The sequence below is a fragment of the Kogia breviceps genome, chromosome 16, assembly GCF_026419965.1.
Source record: "Kogia breviceps isolate mKogBre1 chromosome 16, mKogBre1 haplotype 1, whole genome shotgun sequence".
NCBI classification, from domain to species: Eukaryota; Metazoa; Chordata; class Mammalia; order Artiodactyla; family Physeteridae; genus Kogia; species Kogia breviceps.
The window spans coordinates 7,326,858-7,346,289 of NC_081325.1; the positions used below are offsets into that span (position 1 = coordinate 7,326,858).

General features: G+C 44.7%; 1 protein-coding gene across 2 annotated transcripts; it reads right to left on the reverse strand.

Moving 5' to 3' along the window:
* Positions 1–935: 935 nt before the first annotated feature.
* On the reverse strand, positions 936–18,439 carry SLC46A3 (solute carrier family 46 member 3). 2 transcript variants are annotated; one of them, XM_059041807.2, is made up of 6 exons: positions 17,935–18,439; positions 17,240–17,445; positions 10,586–11,456; positions 9,033–9,116; positions 4,418–4,574; positions 936–2,193 (listed from the first exon to the last, which is right to left on the reverse strand). In XM_059041807.2, the coding sequence occupies exons 2-6, from the start codon at positions 17,426–17,428 to the stop codon at positions 2,109–2,111; spliced, it is 1,386 nt and encodes a 461-aa protein (XP_058897790.1). In that variant the 5' UTR covers positions 17,429–17,445; positions 17,935–18,439; the 3' UTR covers positions 936–2,108. The 2 variants fall into 2 exon arrangements, with proteins under 2 accessions (XP_058897790.1, XP_066872551.1); XM_067016450.1 differs by lacking the exon at positions 9,033–9,116 and having other exon boundaries at positions 17,935–18,438.
* Positions 18,440–19,432: the final 993 nt, after the last annotated feature.

The following is a 19,432-nucleotide window of genomic DNA, read 5'->3' on the forward strand; positions in this document are numbered from 1 at the left end:
ACTGAGAAACTATCTGTTAATCCTCCCGCTGTATTAAACATTCCCGTGTGTGTGCTTTTCAGTTCAGGTGGAATGTGTAACATCAGGGAAGGTTGAGCTGGAAGGGACTTTGTTATAGACCTTATCTAACCTCAAAAAAGTCAATCTTATGGGCAGGTAGTTGGGTACTGGTAGTGCTAATGTGTTTGGGGGGGCACTTTATACTCTCCTTGATACAGTTCTCAATATTGGATTTATAATCTGTCACACCCTTCTGTGAAGAACCTCAGCAGTGCCAAATCCATCTCTGTATAATACTGTTGCTTAGTGGTAGCTGAATAACCATGGTCAGGTGAAGCCTGAGACTTGCCTTCCTTGTCCGTAAAATGGGAAAAAGGAAGATCTACTTTGTAGGGTTATTAAGAGGGTAAAATAACTTGACAGAGCATTTTGTAAACCATAAAGTACTTTTTCTTTTGTTCTGGGAAGAGCATTGAACAGGAAGTAAAACAAAAATCAATCAGTCAGTCAGTCTGAGAATAGCCCAGAAGACATTAGCTAAACCTGAAAGGAATGGTCTTGGAAAAAAGAATTTCTAGTCTTTTAAATTATGAGTGCTATTTGCTGGTCAAACAATCATTGATTACCTTACACGAAAAAGCTGTAAACAATGCTATGAAACAGAAGACTCTACCTACTTTCAAGAGATTACAAAGGAGTCAATCAGCTAGGTGTACTTCAAGACATTTGTGTTATTATATATGGAAACTTAGAAAATGGGAGATATTGAAGGACCTGTGAAAATACCATAAACCGTAAGTGCATATGGGCTACATATTTTTCAATTTATTTGCAAGGCTGGCTTAATGACTATGGCATGGTATCAGTGGTTACTCTCATAATGCATTAAATATATAGCTTTAAGTGATTTTTACAAGTGAAGACAAAACTCTGTGTTCATTTAGTTCAAATTTTATTGTGGATATAATGAGGAATCAAAGGTTGTCCCTGTCCTCAAGGTGCCCATTGTCAAGAAGGGGAACAGACATTGCAAGACAAGGGAAAATGCTTGGATGGCAGTACCCAGAGAGCCGTGGGAGCCCTGCAGGGACCGGGGTGGGGGGTGGAGGTGGGCAGGAGGTGAGGGTAGAAATGTCCGGAGGGGACACGGAGGAAGCGGAAGCTTTGCCTTGGCTGAGACTTAAAAGTTTCAACGTAGGGAGGGAAGAAGGCCCAGTGGAACCCTGTGTGCGGACAGGAGGCAGGAGAGGATGCGGTGTTTTCTGGACCATGGTGGTCCCGGGAGGAGTGTGAGGCAGTAAGAGATGGATACCCTTCGACCGAAAGGAGGAATGAATATCGACTCTATAAATACTAGTTACTTTACATCATGATGGCCTGTTTACTCCGTTTTTACATTTCTTTAGGAACTACTTGTAATCTTTTTTTTTCAGTCACCCCTGTGTTACTTATGGAAATATTACCATGCCTGTCACTGATGAAACATATTAGGAAAAGTGAAAACGTATTCATTAAAGTGCTTCCCTTTGAAGGATGTTGCAGCTACTGAGAGCTGTGACTATCACAGCTCTAAAAGACAAAGCATTACCCAAGTAGAAGGAAATTATATTATGAATGCTTGAAACTTCTGTCATTTTCCGAAAAGCGACGGACTCATCATAATTTTCAACAGTTATGCCTTGAAAATCTTTGAGAGGGGTCAAAAACTCATTTTGCAGATAAAGAAACTGAGGCAGACAAAGAGTTCTTCCTGGTCTTAATGTGAGAGACTGGAGTATATCAGGGAGATTATTGCTTTTGATTGTATCATATTTCTTAGTCCCATCTTATACCGATAAGTTTCAGTTTCTTTTGTAAATCCCAAAGTGGGAGGTGTCTTGAGATTTGTTCTTTCATCGACTGGGAACATGTCACATGATCTTCATAAAGTGCTCAAAGTGCATGGTGCTGTCAGAAGCTAGAGCAGCAACTATTTCTCTGTTTAGTTTAGAAGAAAGGACTTGCAGCATTGATTATTCATGAAGTACTGATTGTGGAGCTAGTTTATATCCTTCAGAAGTCAAGAGTATATGATACGAGCATTTGGATTTTTTTTTAATCACAATTAATCATCTGTCTGAAGTGTCTTCTCTGGATTCTTCTTGTGTGAGAAGGACATAGCTTCCCGCATTCCTGCTGATGCACTTGACAGCACTGCCAAAGCAAACAAGACATCGATTAAGCCAATACATAAATACTCTGTATTCCACCTTTTCCTTGGTTACATGGCTTTTAATAAATTATACAAAGAAGGAGGATACGGGTATTTTGAATCTAACAGGCTTGTTATGCATAGCTTTCTGAAAATAAAAAAATCTGTATATGAGTTTTTCCCCTTCCAGATCCCTAAAATGTCCATCTGTCCCATTGTCTACTCTGCATGGTCCACATAAAATAGTTGTAACTAAAGCTATTACTGAAGTTCATGTTTAATACCTATAACTGAAGCTAGGATAGAAGAAGACATCAGGAAATAATGAAAATAGCATGTAATTTTTTTTTTTTTTTTTTTTTTTTTTGCGGTACGTGGGCCTCTCACTGCTGCGGCCTCTCCCGTCGCGGAGCACAGGCTCCGGACACGCAGGCTCAGCGGCCATGGCTCACGGGCCCAGCCGCTCCACGGCACGTGGGATCTTCCCGGACCGGGGCACGAACCCGCGTCCCCTGCATCGGCAGGCGGACTCTCAACCACTGCACCACCAGGGAAGCCCTAGCATGTAATTTTAATTTTAAAAATATTGAACAGATTTTAAAAAAAATCTCAGAAGACCAACTACATTTACACTAGATGCATTATTAAAAGCATAATTACCTTTAATCTCTCTGCACTAACTTTTCCAATTATAAAAGTTATATGTGTTCATAACAGAATATTTATAAATATATGAAGAATAAAATTTAAATGACCCATTATTCTACTTCCCATGTAATACAGTTCTTATTAAAGTCATTTTTCATGGTATGGATATACCATCATTTACGTAACCATTTCTTGTTGTTGGCCATTTTGGTCATTAAAATATTTTTTGCCATAATGAACTTCTTTATATATAAAAGTTTGACATTTCTGATCATTTCCTCAGGATAGGATTCTAAATGGGATCACTGGTTCAAATACCATGAATTTTGGGGGGAAACTTTTGATACATGTTCGTGAATTGCTTTCCAAAGATGATAATGCCAAATAACACTACTCCCAGCAAAGTATAAGGTTGATGGTCTCCTCATGTGCTCACTAGCAAAGCGTGAGTTTTAATTTTGCCAGTTCAATAGGTGATAGTCTCCTTTTCAAAAGATACATAGTGAAAGTAGCTTTTCCTCACAGTTACAGAGGAGCTGTAACTACTATCGTAGCCCGTCTAACACAGATCTGTCAGCGCCCCACTGAGACAGTACGTACCGAGGTCCTACTCTGAATAAGACGCAGGCCAGCCCTTTAAGGAGTTCACAGCCAGGGCAGAGTTTAAAGCCCGTGCGGATAGATTCTGTTCTCCCTCCCTCGCAGCCACAGCCCGCAGTGCTTAGGGGAAGGCGGACGCCAGACCCTGGGCCCCACCTTCTACCCATCGCCTTCACCCCGCTCTCAGGCCGCGTGTGAAATGGGCAGGCACAGCAGAGGCAGGTTAATGAGGCCTTAGCTCAATGCCTGGGCCCCAGAGAATGTGTCGAATATATTTGCTTGTGCGGTTTTCACAACCGCTTATCTCGTTGGCTTACACATTTTGTTCATTGAAAGGGAGAGGGAGAATACGTATTTCTTTAAGTTTATGCCTCTGGTCTTTTCATTCTATGTACTATTCACAAATAGAATTTTGTAGTTTGTATTTACTGGGATATTTACATTTGAAAAGGAAATCATCAAATAAGCCAACTCTCTGTAAAGGAAAGAGAATTCTTAATATCCAGTGCATGCTATCTGCTCTTGTCATTTACCCAAGAATCTGTATTAAAGTATATCTTCTTAGAGTAATCTTTGACCTTCAGGGGATATTATACTGTAGGAAATCGTTGTTTGAATGCATATATATGTATATACATATTCATAGAATATATGTGTATTGAATATACATATGAATATATATGTACTGAAAATACATATATATTCTTAGACACTAAATTCATCAGCTGTTCATATTTAAAGATAAGGGGGTAACTTCTCAGAGTCTCTATGTTTCTTTCTCTGAGTCCTGGTTGGCCCCACCACTGTCTCTTACTTTCTAAGTCTCCAAAATTATTGACAGATGTCTTCATGTCTAAAAGTTCTTGAGAAAAGTACATTCCGAGGCAAAACTTCAACAGGTCTATGTAATTGTACTGGTGAGGTCAGGGAATTCAATCCATCTGTCCTTTGATAAAAGGATAAAAAGTAATGACATACCATAGACTGATGGCTGGAATTAGTAATAAAACAGCGGAGAGCAGAAAGACGAAGCCTTTGTACCAAGCAACGGTGGCTGAGTAAATTCCGTTGAAAGTAGAAACTGCAGTGATTCCACCAAGTGTTTCTAAGAAAGCCAGACACGCGAACATGGTGCCTGTTTGGGGTCAGGGTGTGTGGAGGGAGAGAGAGAAAAGGCTGAGTTACAAAACAACAAACAAAAATAATGCAGAAAACAGCTACTCAGTGAAAAGTGCAAACGTGGGGACGCTGCTTGGTGAAGGAAAGCTACTCCCTCAAAATCCCCGAGAAGGCAGCCACCCGTTTTGTGGGTGACAAATGGAGCTCAGGGGTTCTCCCTGGACCTGGTGTGAGGGGAGCTGGAATCAGTACTTCCAGGGTCCGTGCGGCAAAGCTAAAAGGCACGGGAAGCTGACGCGTGTGGGATCGGCCGCATCTCCCGTCCCTGCCGCAGCCCCACCCGCCCCTGAGGCCCGAGGTGCCACCTTCCACTCTCAGTCCCTGCGCTAATCTGGGACACACCTGCAGGGGCAGGATGGCTCCCGGCAAGCAACGTCCCACCCACCCACCGGCCCTCTGAAAGGTCAAGTCAGATCTGGCAAGGGTGACAGGAAAGGCGGAGAGATAATCTTCTCACCATACATTCTGCAATTGGAATTTGATCTCTTCCTCCAGAGTAACAAAAAGTTCAGACACACAAGATTCCTGTGTGACTCATCAAGTTACCTACGTAAGTGCCCGGTGCTCTAGCGAAGGTTATGCCACAGTCTGACACTGAGTGATTCTTTGAAACGTATTTTTCTGTCTGCGTGCTTACAACTGGCTCCCCTCTGAGGGGACTCTGCTGTCCTTTCCGCTGGCCGCACGCGGAGTGTGGGAAAGGGCAGGCCGTGGAGCATTGCCCAAGAAGCCTGAAATGGCTGCACGCTCGGCCCAAGCTCACAATCAGAGAAATGGTCATTATTCCACCAGGTTTGAGTTTAGTCTGGAATCCAAGACCATCCTGACTGAAGAGGGACACCTCTGAAAGAGCGCGGGTCATCTTGATGTGCTTTTTTTCCTCTTTGTCAAATTCCGCATCACTACAAATGTGGCTGTTCTCGGCTCTCTGTGGCTTCCGTGGCATAAGTTCCTACGTAGTTTCTGCAGACTCTTCTTAAGCCATTGCTTGTTCCCCACTTGCCGAGTTTACTTTTCCAGGACAAATTGTAATATATTTTTCTTACAGACAGTGCAAATCCTATAAATAATTGTGTGTGATTGGACTGATAGGAAGGAAAAGGGCAAGCTTGAGGGTCTAGCTTGCTTATAGTTTACATGTCCAGACTCTAACTTTCCCCATGGTCTGGATGGATCTTTTAGACTGTGTATTGATTTTTATCTATTGAAACTTTCACTCCATTACACATATTCTCATACACTGCTTCAAAGTCTTCACTGAACAACAGGACGCATGTTCACAAAACAAACATCTCTCTGCAGAATGCTGGGTTATCAGAGATGTGTCTTCTTTTGACCAGAGTGAAAGTTCTGTCAATGTCAAGGGCACATATGCTTTTTTCACTGCTGTGTCCCCCAGGGTGTAGCTGTGCTGGCACCTGGGAGACATTTAATATATATTTGTCAAATGAATGAATAAAAGCTTCATTCAAGGGCAGTTACCAGTCATCAAGTCGCATGTGGACTTACTGCATCTATGAATTATGACAATACGGGAAGTTAGTTTAATAGGAAAGAAGTTCTCCTAGTTATGTATCTACATGATTGTTTCATTTTATTTCTGATCCCTTGCTACAGCCCGGGACAGGTGGTTTGGTGCTAATCCTCTTATGCAGCTGCTTGAGTCCTTTCTTGTTGGGAACTCGCTCAGGCTGTGCTGTGTTCTGACAAACAACCGTCTCACGAAGTAGCTCTAGCTTGTTGCTGAGCTTCCCTGAGCAGCACAACTTACCATTACTTCATTTCTTTTTATTGCGAAATTATATTCCGTTGGACAGACACACCTCATTTTGTTTATTCATCAGTTCATGTATATTTGCATCGTTCATGCTTCTTGACTACTACAGATAATAATGCTGCTGTGAGCATGTGTGTCCAAGATTTTGTGTGGACATGTGTTTTCATTTCTCTTCGGTACATACCTGGGAATGGAATTGCTGAGTCATAAGGTAACTCTGTTTAACTTTACGAGGAGCTACCAAACTGTTTTGTAAAATGGCTGCATCATTTTACATTCCCACCAGCACTGTATGAGGGTTCCAGTTTCTCCGCACCCTCAACGCTTCTTATGGTCTATCTTTTTCATCCTGGCCATCCTAGTGGGTCTCGCTGTGGTTTTGATTTGCATTTCCCTGATGGCTGATGATGTTCAGCAGTTTTTCAGGTGTCTGTCGGCCATGTGTACATCTTCTTTGCGGACATGTCAATTCAAATCCTTTGCCCATTTTTTAACCGGGTTGTCTTTTTTTGCTTACTTTTAATAGTTTTTATATATTTCGGAGAGAAGTTCCTTATCAGACATATGATTTGCAAATATAGTCTCCCATTCAGTGGGCTGTCTTTTCACTTTCTTGATGGTGTCCTTTGAAGCAGAAAAGTTTTTAATTTGATAAAGTCTAATTTATCCATTTTTTCTTTTTTTGTTGTGCTTTTGGTGTCGTATCTAGAAACCATTGCATAATTCAAGGAAGCAGGTAGGTTTTTACATTCCTCAGTGGTTTTCCAATTAATCCTCATCACACAATCTGTAAACAGCTGTGTGAATATATAGCTACATCTTATGAGTGGAAAAGAATCAAGAATATATTTTCAACCTTATTGAATTATGCAGTCTTCTCCAGTGTTGACTAAAGTGCCATAAGTGCAATAGCATAATTATGAATTATTCATAAACAATTGATATGAACATTTGCACCAGGCTAAGACATAGAACAAAAGAAAGCTCCAAGGTCTCATAATATTCGTATGATCAAAGGAAAAGGACGTCAACTACATATGCCTAGTATCTGACAAGTACCCAGTTCTAACTAGAGATTTAAGTTTTGTTTTCCTTCTGTACTGGTTATTCTCTGCCCTCCCCTTCAGCTGTTTGATCTTCTGTGCCCTGCTCTGTGCTCGGGAGGCTGACCCCACAGATATTATGACTTGGACTTCCTTGGACTCGGTCGCTGGGGTGCAGGAGGAGAAGGCTGTGCAGTTTCTTCTCTGTCCCCTCCCTCCTCGGGCCGTCCTCTCGTCTGTGCTGTCCTTCCCTGACGTCTCTTGATTGAATCCGTTGAGTGGGATGCCGTTTTTTCTAGGACTCTGACTCAGGCGCAGCTCTAACATTTGTGGGATCCAGCGTAAGAATACAATTAGAGGGGCTTCCCAGGTGGCGCAGTGGTTGAGAGTCCGCCTGCCGATGCGGGGGACGCGGGTTCGAGCCCCGGTCCGGGAGGATCCCACGTGCCGCGGAGCATCTGGGCCCGTGAGCCACAACTACTGGGCCTGCACGTCTGGAGCCTGTGCTCCGCAATGAGAGGCCACGATAGTGAGAGGCCCGCGCACCGCGATGAAGACTGGCCCCCGCTCGCCACAACTGGAGAAAGCCCTCGCACAGAAACGAAGGCCCAACACAGCCAAAAATAAATAAATCAATTAAAAAATATATATATTTATATTTTTAAAAGAATACAATTAGAGGCCTACAAGTTCTAAGTATTTAAAAGTTATAATTCTGGGAGTTCCCTGGTGGCCTAGTGGTTAGGATTCTGGGCCTTCACTGATGTGGCCTGGGTTCAATCCCTGGTCAGGGAACTGAGATCTTGTAAGACGTGTGGTGCAGCCCAGAAAAAACAGTTATAATTCTGACTAACAGACTGTTTACTAAGATACGTTCTGTTTCCCTACTCTGAGAAAATACCTTCCTAATGATTTGGAGGTCAGACACAAACTTAGAACTCCCAGATGTTTTAGAGCTCCCCGTGGAACATGACAGCCCTGGGAGAGCTGGCCCTCACCCCCCCGTCCCCAGCCTGCAGGCTGCAGCCACCCACATTGTAGTCTACCCCTTGCTCTGCTCAGAAAGGGTCATTTACACGTGGACACATGTAGACACCCTGCCCTGCAATTCCAAGGTTGGGCCAGACCCTCCTGTGAAGAGTCACCCTTTGGCTACCCCTTTGGTGTATAGGAGAGCACACTGGGGTCACAGGCGGCCCTCCGGAGAATGGGTCTGAGGGAGAGGATCAACAAGGCAGTCACCGGATAGGAGCTGCTCAGCTGGGAGTTACGGGGACCCACGTACCCAGAGTGTAGCCTAGAAGGGGGGAGTGTTGTGGGCTCCCAGGGGGCATATCGCCTGGCCCTGAGGTCTCCTCTCCCCTTGGGGTTCGGGGCAGCTCCAGAGAAAGCCCTCTACAGCACCAGGCCCCGGGCAGGGGCTCCCTTGCTTGAATTAATAAGCTCTTCCTAACGCAGACCTTACCAATTCAAAAGGAGTTCTGTGCAGAAAAAGGGTTGTAGAATATCCTGAAGAATCAAACACTGATTGTACACAGATAGGAGTTGGTACAGATCATAGATTCATTCTATTTCTTAAGCAAATCAAACTCACCTTGTTCAGTAGAACGAACCACTTTTGATATCATGGACCGTAGAACAGAGAGTGGTACGACAGTGAAAAGGAATGGCAGCCTGACTGTGAGAGGAATAGTCGGAAATTACTGGCTGAACGAGCAAACGCAGGGTCCGTTTTACGGGTGGAACACTTAGTCTCGAAATACTTAACTTCCTCTAAGCATCTTAACTCACTGCATCTAACGGCTGAATTAATTAATGGTAGAATTCTGTTTAATGAATTAAGATAGACTACAGACAGGTCAGTTTGAGATAACTCTCAAGTTTAAGTTTACTCTTAAATTCTTATTCTAGTGCAGAGGACAAGAGTTCATGGAAGTTACAGGTCCAGATCTATATAATCTGCCACTTGAAATTGATGTTTTCCTAGTTATTGTAGTAACGCCATGTTTAGCAGGTTGCGACTGTCAATAAATTTTTTGTTTTCTGTTTTTGCTCTTCCACACTTGGCATTCTCATCGTTAAAATTCTTTTATTCTATTGATCTACTTATTGGTAAATTGGTTCCTTCTCGCTTGTTCATCTTTGTGGCCGAATAATTTCACAAACACAAGTTGCCTCTGCTCTTAAATTATGACCCTTAATAGTAGCATTTTTAGTTATATGACAAAATGGTAAGATATGACATTTGCAGACCACTTTAAAGTTTTCAACATGTTTTCACATACATTAACTTACTTGGCGTTGGCAACTCCAAGGGAAACAGGGAGGGAGAACTGACGTTTACTGAACCCTCGGCATTGCGCTAAGTGATTTACAGTTATCTCTTCTAATATTCGTTCTAACCCTCTGAATTAGGTACCACTGTGCCCATTTTAGAGATGAAAAAACACGGGCTCAGAGTAGTTCAGGAACTTGCCCACGGTCACCTAGTGCTGTAGATGGAAATTAAGCCCAATTCTGTTTGGTCACCCTGCTTCCCTGCAAGGTAGCAAGAGGTTAACACTGCCTTTGTAGAAAAAGACTAAATTGGATCTTTCTTGAAGTCCCCCTTTAACAGATCCTTTAACCCTTTCAAACACAGTATCTCACTCAAGCCCTAGGTAATTAAGGAAGCAGTCGTATTTGCCAGAAAGTGATTCATCAAAAGCCAATTCATGAAATGACCAATTTGCTGAAAGATCAATTTGCAAAATCTTCATGAATATATTCAGTGAATTTTTTTAATGTATCTTTTGAGTGTACTTTACAGAGTTGTCTTAAAATTGTAGGCTTCTTAGCATCATTTTAAGAAATATTCAGGTTGGTGAATGCTATTTTGAAGGACTGATTCACAAGAAGAATGTTCCTCAAAACAATTTTTTGGCAAACATGGAAATTTGGAAAATTGTGGTTATTCAACTTTTTTTTTTTTTTTCCTTTAAAGTCAGTTGGGTTTCAGCTTCTGGCAAACTAGCTTTAAACAAATTACCTTTACTTGAACTGAAATGCATTAAATAGAGAATTTTATATTAAAGTTTCTCACCCCACAGACTAAATTCATTTTATGTAAATATCAATACACAGTTCTAGGCTACATTTGTAACTTACCTAAAAACATCATCAATGTTGTTCTGGCAAAAGCAGTCATAGCCATTCCTACCATGGTGGTAAAAATTCCAATGAAGGCCATGTGAATATCTTCCATACAATAAGAAAAAAGCCATATTCCTAGGAAACTGCTGAAAAAAGAGACACTTCCCAAAGCTGACCCATAACCTATTAAAACTTCATCCCAGCAGAGTGGTGAATCCAATTCATAAAGGATAAAAATGGGGGAAATGCCAATCGTCACGAAAAAATAAGTGATCATTGTAAAAAGCAACAAACAGAGCAGAGATCGTTGCTCACCAGAATTATTTTTAAAAAGCATGTAAGTTCGGTTAAATAAGTTTTTAAAGCCTTCAGTCCATGATATAGAAACATTCTGAGATGAAGGCTCTTTCATCGAATCCTCAAGAAAGAATAAAATATAAATCAAGTTAACAGTAAGAGCCATAGTAGCGATTAAAAAGGACCACACAAAACCTAGTTCTCTAATAAAATAGCCAGAAGACAATCCTGTTAATCCAGTGACAATTCCAAGCAGGAAGTCAATGATAGCTATTCGAATTGTTCTTTGTTTCTTTTCTTTACATTGATCAACTATGTAGGCAAAAGAGGCTCCCAGAAGTGTGGTGTAATTGCCACAAAGTGCACCCAAAAAGGTAGATGCAATCAGAAGCTGGATTGGAAAGGCAAAATAGGAAAGCAAACAGAGCCAAGCACTGTTTGCAAGAGCACCGACAGAAGACAAAATCAAAGGGAATTTTCGTCCTCCGTGGTCACTATGAGACAGAAGCATGAACGTAGACACGAGACCAGGAATTAACCCACTTATGTCCATCTGCAGATTAAAAAGAGACACTTTTTTCTGAACTTCCTGCAAAGAATAAAAAGAAGACAAAGTGTTTACAGAGGCTTATACAATATGCCTAAAAATACCCCGGTACATACTTTTTCTTGATATCGCCAGTAGGTCAGGGATGGGGAATCTCCAGTGCATGGGTTTGATATAGCTTAAATCTTCATCCAGTTCACAAAGCAGATATCAAGAGGTGATACAGTCATCAATGCTCAGTCACAATATTCAAGGACCACAGTGGAGACATCCATCCATAAAAATAAAAGTGTGTGTGTGGGTGTATGTCTGACTCATATAGAGGATCCACAGAGCCCAAGGCCTCGGGGACGGGTCATGTAATGACTTCTCTTTCTTCTGTGAACAGTTAGCACTTAGAGGTCATGACCACTGTTCTAAAGCAAGAACGGTACCCTTTCCCATGATACACCTTTCTGTCTACTCTAAAGGGGAATGAATATCACATGTAAACATCGTATCTGATAGACCTTTATTTCGATAGAGTTCAGTTGTCCTTTTTACGTGTCTCCACAAATGTTCCTTTATTTACTAAAAATTAAGATAAAAGAGAGGAGCTTTGTATTGACTAAAGATGGTAGTGTGCCATGAACTAAGGAGTGAGCTAAACTCAACTTTCCTGAGGCCCAAAACAACTATGTACACGTGGATTGGCAGATGTAACAATCGTTACACTAGGTATTTGATGGGAAGAACTTGGGGTGATTTAAAAGCATTTTCAGGGCTTCCCCTGTGGCGCAGTGGTTGAGAGTCCGCCTGCCGATGCGGGGGACGCGGGTTCGTGCCCCGGTCCGGGAAGATCCCACGTGCCGCGGAGCGGCTGGGCCCGTGAGCCGTGGCCGCTGAGCCTGCGCGTCCCGAGCCTGTGCTCCGCAATGGGAGAGGCCACGACAGTGAGAGGCCCGCGTACCACAAAAAAAAAAAAAAAAAAAAAAAAAGCATTTTCTTCTCGCCAGTTCTCTGTATTTTCCAAACTTTATATTAAAGTATATGTGCCATGGATTACTAAACTCATTTTAAAAAAGATTTATTCATGTAATATTTAGAAAGCACCCTAAAAACCACAAAAATATCAGGTACTGAATTAGTGGTTTTTTAAAATAGTGAGCCTATTTTTATTTTTATATATTTATATAATTCAAGCCATTCCATGTTGCCAGGAAATGTTCTGGTCACTCAAACCCAAAACTTCATTCATCTTTGCTTCTAGCCTTTCCCTTCGGCCATGCCCCCCAACACAATCTATCCTGTTCCCCTAAAGTTTCTCACTGTACCTTCTTGATGGTCCCATAGTTGCCACTTGAATGACACCTCCCACTGGTTTTCACCTGGACCACCCTGGCATCTAACTGATCTCTTCATTCAACTCAGAATATAATGTCAATCTTACCAGTACAGACACTACAGCTGGGCACATGTTGCATAGCAACACAGCACACTATCGGCATGTCTCTCACCTGCTCAGAAGCTGCAGTGTCTCCCCACTGCCTGGGAAAGTCCACACTCCTTAGCCTGGTATTTAAGGCCCCCGAGACGTGGCCTGATCTCATCTTCAGCGTTATCCCCACTCACCCCCCCAGTACGGTCTATGTTCCAGGCACAGTCCATAGTCAGGTCCCACTTAGGTTTCCCTGAAATTCCCAAACAGGGGTCGTCACTTCTTTTTCTGAACCTTCTCACAGAACAGTTACGATTCCCCAGCTGTACTTTTTTGTGTATTGATTAAGAGCTTGAGCTCTGGAGCCGGAGGAATCTGGGTCCAAATACAGTCAGTTCTGTACACCACAGTGTGAGTGGTCTTTAAAAACACACATCAGCTCGTGTCACTCCTCTGTCAAACCCCCAGTGGCTTTCCTTACACTGGAATAAATGCAAACTCCTTGCCAGGGTGGGGGGCGACGCCACGTCAGGGCGACTCTGATTCATCTCCCCTTCCTCACCCCTCTCGGCCGGTCGACAGGCCATCCCACAAACCTCCATGCGACTTGCTATTCCTCTGCATGGTCCTCACAGCTCACTGCCTCAGTTCAAAGCCGCGTCCTCGGTAGGGCCCTCCCTGACCATCACTCAAGCCAAAGCAACCCCACTAATCCCCACCCAGCGCTTCAGCCCCTTATCCTTGTTGTTTTTGTCCTTAGAGACGCACCGGCTCCTTGACAGGAAATTACATTTTATTCCATCTGTGCATTGTGTGACTTCCCTCCTGCAACCTAAGCTCCCGGGTGGGGTGAAACCTTGTCCTCTTCACCATAGTACCACCAGCTCCAAGAGCAGTGCTTCCAGGGAGGGCAGGTACTCAACAGACAGATTGATTAAATGAACAAACCATCAAGTAAAACAGGCCTCTGTGACTTGCGTGCTATGTGTGATCCTGACCAAATTACTTATATCTCTGTAGCTTCTTCATCTGACCAGAGGGAAAGTCAACAGTCCCAATCTTGCAGGCTGTCGGGAGACTTAAAATTAAAGTCAATACAAGGTGCGCCACACAGGGCCCTCGTACAGTCAGTGCTGTTCCAGTTTTACTAGATTAGATCTTTTGAGCACATCTTTGTATCTCCTACAGATATAGAAGCCATCAAGTAAATATTTATTGAATAGGGCTTCCCTGGTGGCGCAGTGGTTGGGAGTCCGCCTGCCGATGCAGGGGACGCGGGTTCGTGCCCCGGTCCGGGAGGATCCCACGTGCCGCGGAGCGGCTGGGCCCGTGAGCCATGGCCGCTGAGCCTGCGCGTCCGGAGCCTGTGCTCCGCAACGGGAGAGGCCGCAACAGTGAGAGGCCCGTGTACCGCAAAAAAAAAAAAAAAAAAAAAAAAAAAAAAAAAAAAATTGAGTAAACAAATAAATGAAACAGTTATCGTTTAATCAACTCCTCAGCAAGATGTTCCAGTTTGGGGTTTCTCCTCCCATTTCCACGCCTCCGCCTAAGTCCTGTCCTCTCCTTTTTTCCCGCTGTCATCCCAGCCCAGTCTGTTACACAGACCACTCGCCCCATCTGCAACCCATGTTGTGAAATTCAGATCTTAACAACCTCAAAGCATATTTCAACCATAAATCAATGTTGAGACAGAAGAGATTGTGTTTGAACATTATAAACTCTGGAGAATTATAATTATGTGTTATGTGTTATATTAGGGTAGATGGGAGAAATCAGAGTTAAAAAAAAAAAAAGCTATTTCCTATACAAGATTGAACAGCATGACAAGACACTGAGACGGGGATAAACTAAGGAAAGTGCTATCAATTTTAAGGAAGTCACAATTTCATAGACTAAAATGCATATATTAATTCCAGTTGAGCACAAGGCATTCCTTATCTGCTGGTAACCAGGGATTGTGTTATTAAAAGGTTTGTAAATAAATTCCTGGGCAAGAACAACTTCATGATCCGTTGGGTAACCCGAAGTTGTCCCCTCCAGCGGCAGAGTCCCTATCTTGAAAGCTGCCTAAAGAGAACGGGCCACGATGGCCGGTGTCACACTTCAAAACCAGTCATTTACAAGGGAAGGAGAGGGCAGTAAGGGCCTTAAAAAGTCCTTCCTCCACAAAAGTCAGCAGACATCCCAGAATTCCCTACTCTCTGCCCTTCGCCGAGAGTTTCCTTCCACAGCCTTGGCACTTTGTTAAGAGGCCTTTTAGAGATTAATCTCATCGCCCAAGAGAAGTATGTAGTTGTACTTACAGTCACAGGGCTCAGAAAACGTGAAGATTTGAAAGATAGTTTAGATCAATATGCATATGAATATATGTTATATATACCTTAACCCCAGATGGATTGAAAAATATGACTTTCATCCAAATCGACTTTCAAAATGTTTAAATATAGGTGAAATCGCTCCGATTATTCTTATATTTGTACCGTGAAATTCATAATACTATCTTGCATACCAATATGTATGTAAATGTGTATATTTGTTATGTGGGAAGGATAAATAACAACGCATAACAGAGGTTCAACACACTGTATTCTTACATACAATTGATCTTTCGGGAGAGTGGCAAGAAAAATCTGAGCTGAAAAAAAATCATGTATTTATTTTATCAGGGGCTGACCCTGTGCTATGACATCTTATTTTTAGGGCTACAAGAACAGTCCACAGATCTCTAAGTGGAAGCTCATAGAACAGGGAACATTTGTTGTTGGATTTAAAGGGGGCAGAATATTCTCTGAGAAGCTGAGCAGGGACAGGATCCAGGGAAGGGGCCAGAAGGAAGTGTTCCTCTGTCCTAAGGAGCGAGTGGCGAGTGGGTCGCCACGCCCTGTCCCAGTTGCGGGTGGGATGGTTTCTAGTTCCCCAGTCTGAGAAGCAGCACTTGTAGCTCTAGCGCACTGACTGTAAGGCAAGGATCTAGGGCGGTACGTTCTCTCGAACATTAATCCAGTGAAACAGCAGTCAGTCGATTAAAAAATTCGGCAGAAATCTTCAAAATGAGGCCACTGTTCTGGGCAGTGGGGGGCTTTCAGCAGCTGGGTTAGGCAGGGAGCGGGGCCAGTACTCATCACCTGCACGGTCACAGAGGTCACCCAAGCGGCTGGACCAAGGCCCATCTCCCGTCACTCTAGAGGGTGAGGACAGCCGACCTTTCCAGACACTGAAGTCCTCTCCTCTGTCCCTTGCACCGCTCCCAGGGGGCTGGTGAAGGAACTCACAGAATCAAATGCAGAAACTGATGAGCCTCTGGAACCTTCTTACTCCCTGGAGATTATATACACGTAACAGGAAATATTCTTAAAGGGAGACAAAACCAAGAGGAGAGCCCCTTGTTGGCCCTTCTGTTTTTAGGACCTCACTCTAGGCCAGAACCTTGATATCTGCATGGCTGTTCAGAAATAATCTGTTCTTTTCTCCATGGGTGCAGGTGACTCAGAGTTCCTTAGGCTCTTTTCATCTTTTGACTGGGGAAGCAGCACCACTCTTTTGCCATCACAAAATATTCCCAAGGGGAAGAGTTCAAAGCTTACAAGTGTGGTTGTTTTTCAGGCATTGCCGGGGGCGGGGGGGGCGGATTTCCAAATCTGGATGCCCTCTCTCCTTTGCATTTGGACACTGGTAGACTGTTAAAGACCGCCTAAGGGAATGGAGACTGGCCACGTACCTCCTGGAGGAGGAGGCTGGACGTGGGGAAGGAAAGGCTCTGGAGTATCTGGCTGAACATTTTCAGTGTCCGCAGAGCGCAAGTGGGTGCCCTCCGCCCCCCATATCCTCACACAGATGCTCCTCAGCGCTGGGGGGTGTCAAACTGATTTGATAACACCGAATGATGGATGACAGATGCCACCCTCACCCCATGACAGACCCTGGCACCGGGCCCACAGTCTTCAGGGATGGTCCACTTTCTGGGGTCACTGAAAACTGGGTCACGCCCGTGAAGCGGAAGTGGGGAGGGAGGAAGCCGCAAGGGAAAGGCAGGACCCACGCACGCTTCACCCCACCCCTGGCCACCAAGTACCGTTCCAGCCTGCCCTGTCCCAACTTTCAGGCTTTCCGTGGGGGAGAAGAAAGGAGACAGCCACGGAGGAGATGAGACTGCCCTGACATTTTCTGAGAGAAAGGAGAAGAGCCAGTGTCACAGAAGAAGAAGGGGGTTTCAAGTAGAAGAGGCAGATTAAAGGTGTCAGGAAGCTTCCAACAGAATAAGGAGAATAAAGGCTTTTGGTTTGGGCCTTAGGGGTTTTAGGGTGACCCTTAAGAGATCAATGTATGAGGAGTGCAGTATCCTCTTTCCTTTAAAATCCTGTTGCACATTCCCTTTTTAATACATGTTAGGAATATTTTAATTTCTTACCTCCTGGAAGGCGAAGATGGGGCTGCTTTTGTTTTTTGCACACTCAGAAACATTGCTATCGGGTGCAATGCTGTAGTTGCCTGTTTCCTCCCATATTCTCCTGTACACATATTGTGTTGTCAGTGGAGCAGTCAAAGTCATAGCAAATACACTAAGGCAAATGGCAGGTTCCACAAATGGAATCTTCATCTTGCTTGGGTAGGTAGCTGAAGTTATGGTAAGAAGAAAAGGAGAGAGATCATCGGTTGCACTCTTATCTGAGAGGCTAGATTTTCAATGATGGGGAAGTTAGGGGAATTTTGTGGAGTAAACAAGCAAACTAGGGAACAGAAAGCAGTAAGCTCTTCCTAAGAAAATAACTTTCACTTAGGAACGGGGTACTCAGTAAACCGGGGACTGTCATACTTACCAGTTTAAAGAGCTGGACCTTTAAGGACTCAACCCGCCCTTGAGATGATTCTTTAAGATAGTCTTAAGAAGCTGTCTACCACTTTGGCTATCCAGTGGTCACACTACAACTCCCACACTGAATACTGCCAGCTGGTTTTCATAAGGGAAACTGAGGTTGCTCTGGGGACACGACAATTACGTAATTGTTTATTATTGATTTCGCTGCTTGTGAACAGCGGACAGGAAGGGGGCCTTTAAAAAGCAGCTTCCAATCGTAAGGGTTTGTTTATGTTGTTTTAACTCACCCCACGCTTACAGTCTTCCTGCCGAGCTAGGCGCGGGTCTGACCGTTCTCGGGGCCGGAGTCTCGGGGGCTGTCTCCTTTCAGGGGCTGCCCTGCGCCCGCGGTGCCTCCCGGGCAGCTAGCGCGCACGGAGGCTGGGTCTGCGCCGCCGCGCGGGGATGGGAAGGGGAATTGCCGCTGAATTCGACCAGATGCACAGGTCGGGAGACCGCAAGCCCTGATTTTAAAGCAAAACATGAAAGCGCGCTTCCGCGTCCAGAGTGACAACGGTGACAGTTCACCGCGCAGCCCTCGCTCAGCTCCCGCTTTGCCCTGCGGGCTCCGCCCGGCGAGCTCCCGCGGGGCCCGCGCGCCGGGCAGCTGCTTCCTGAGCGGTCGGCGGGCTGTCGCTGGGTCCGCGGCCCGGCCTGCGCTCGCGGTGACTCAGCCGCGCCAGCCGAGCATCGCCTCCGGCCCAGGAGACAGGCCTCGGGGGTGCTGCTCCCCCGCCGCCTGGGCGGTCGCTGTCCTGCTTTCCTGCGACTGGGCCCCTTGGCCGGCACCTCCACGGGGATTGGTCCGCTCCGACGTCGCTCCCGAGCGCCCGCCCCCGGAGGCCCCAGTGGGGCCGCCGCAGCTGGCAGCCCCGGGCTCGTGCAAGGACACTGCGGTTAGAGAGCTTTTCTGGGTCCGAATATCGCTTCTCACGGAAGCACACAGGAGATTTGTTGCAGAAGTTCTCATTTTGGGATGCAGGCTACTGTAGCATCCGTGCGGGCCAGGCAAGTGCTCTGAGAAACGCAGAAGAGGGGGACCGGGTAGGGGCGCCCGTGGAGGGTGTGGGAGAGAGAGAGTGCCTCTGGCAGGGTTAGCCGGGGTCTGGAATGTGGTCGCTGGCTCTTCTTGGTGATGCAGCCTTGGGCTAATTATTTCACCTCTATGAACGTCCATTTCTTTATCTGTCGGGTGGCCATTAACAGCCTTACTGGATCGTTGTGATGAAAGCCTCGAGGTGTGCGTGCAGCACAGCCCCTGAGCAAAGCGGGGACAGTACATTCCCGCCAGCAAGCCCACCAGAAACACACCTGAAGATGAACGAGCTGGATTTACTACTTCTTGTAACGGGGAGAAATGCATTCACAGGGAACCACGGGATCAAAAGCTATATTTTCCAGGGCAGAGGTCTCCAGGAGAATTTTGAAATTTTATGTTTTCAGTTTAATGACCTAGAGATTTTAACGTAAGCATATTCTGAACTGTCTAATAATCAAGTACCGGCACTTGATGTCACCTGTATTTGTACTTCCACTTATGATTGCATTGGCTCCAAGTGGAAGTACTTTAGCAATGTCAGAGTAAAGAGAAAAGAGGTGGACTAAATATATAAGCGATACACCCAAGCTAAATGAAGACCAAGGATGTCATATCATGTTCAAAATGTTTTCATAGTGTTCCAGTAAAAGGTGTGGGAGAATTGAGTTACCACCTGACGCATGAACAGGCATACTGATCTCAAAAGA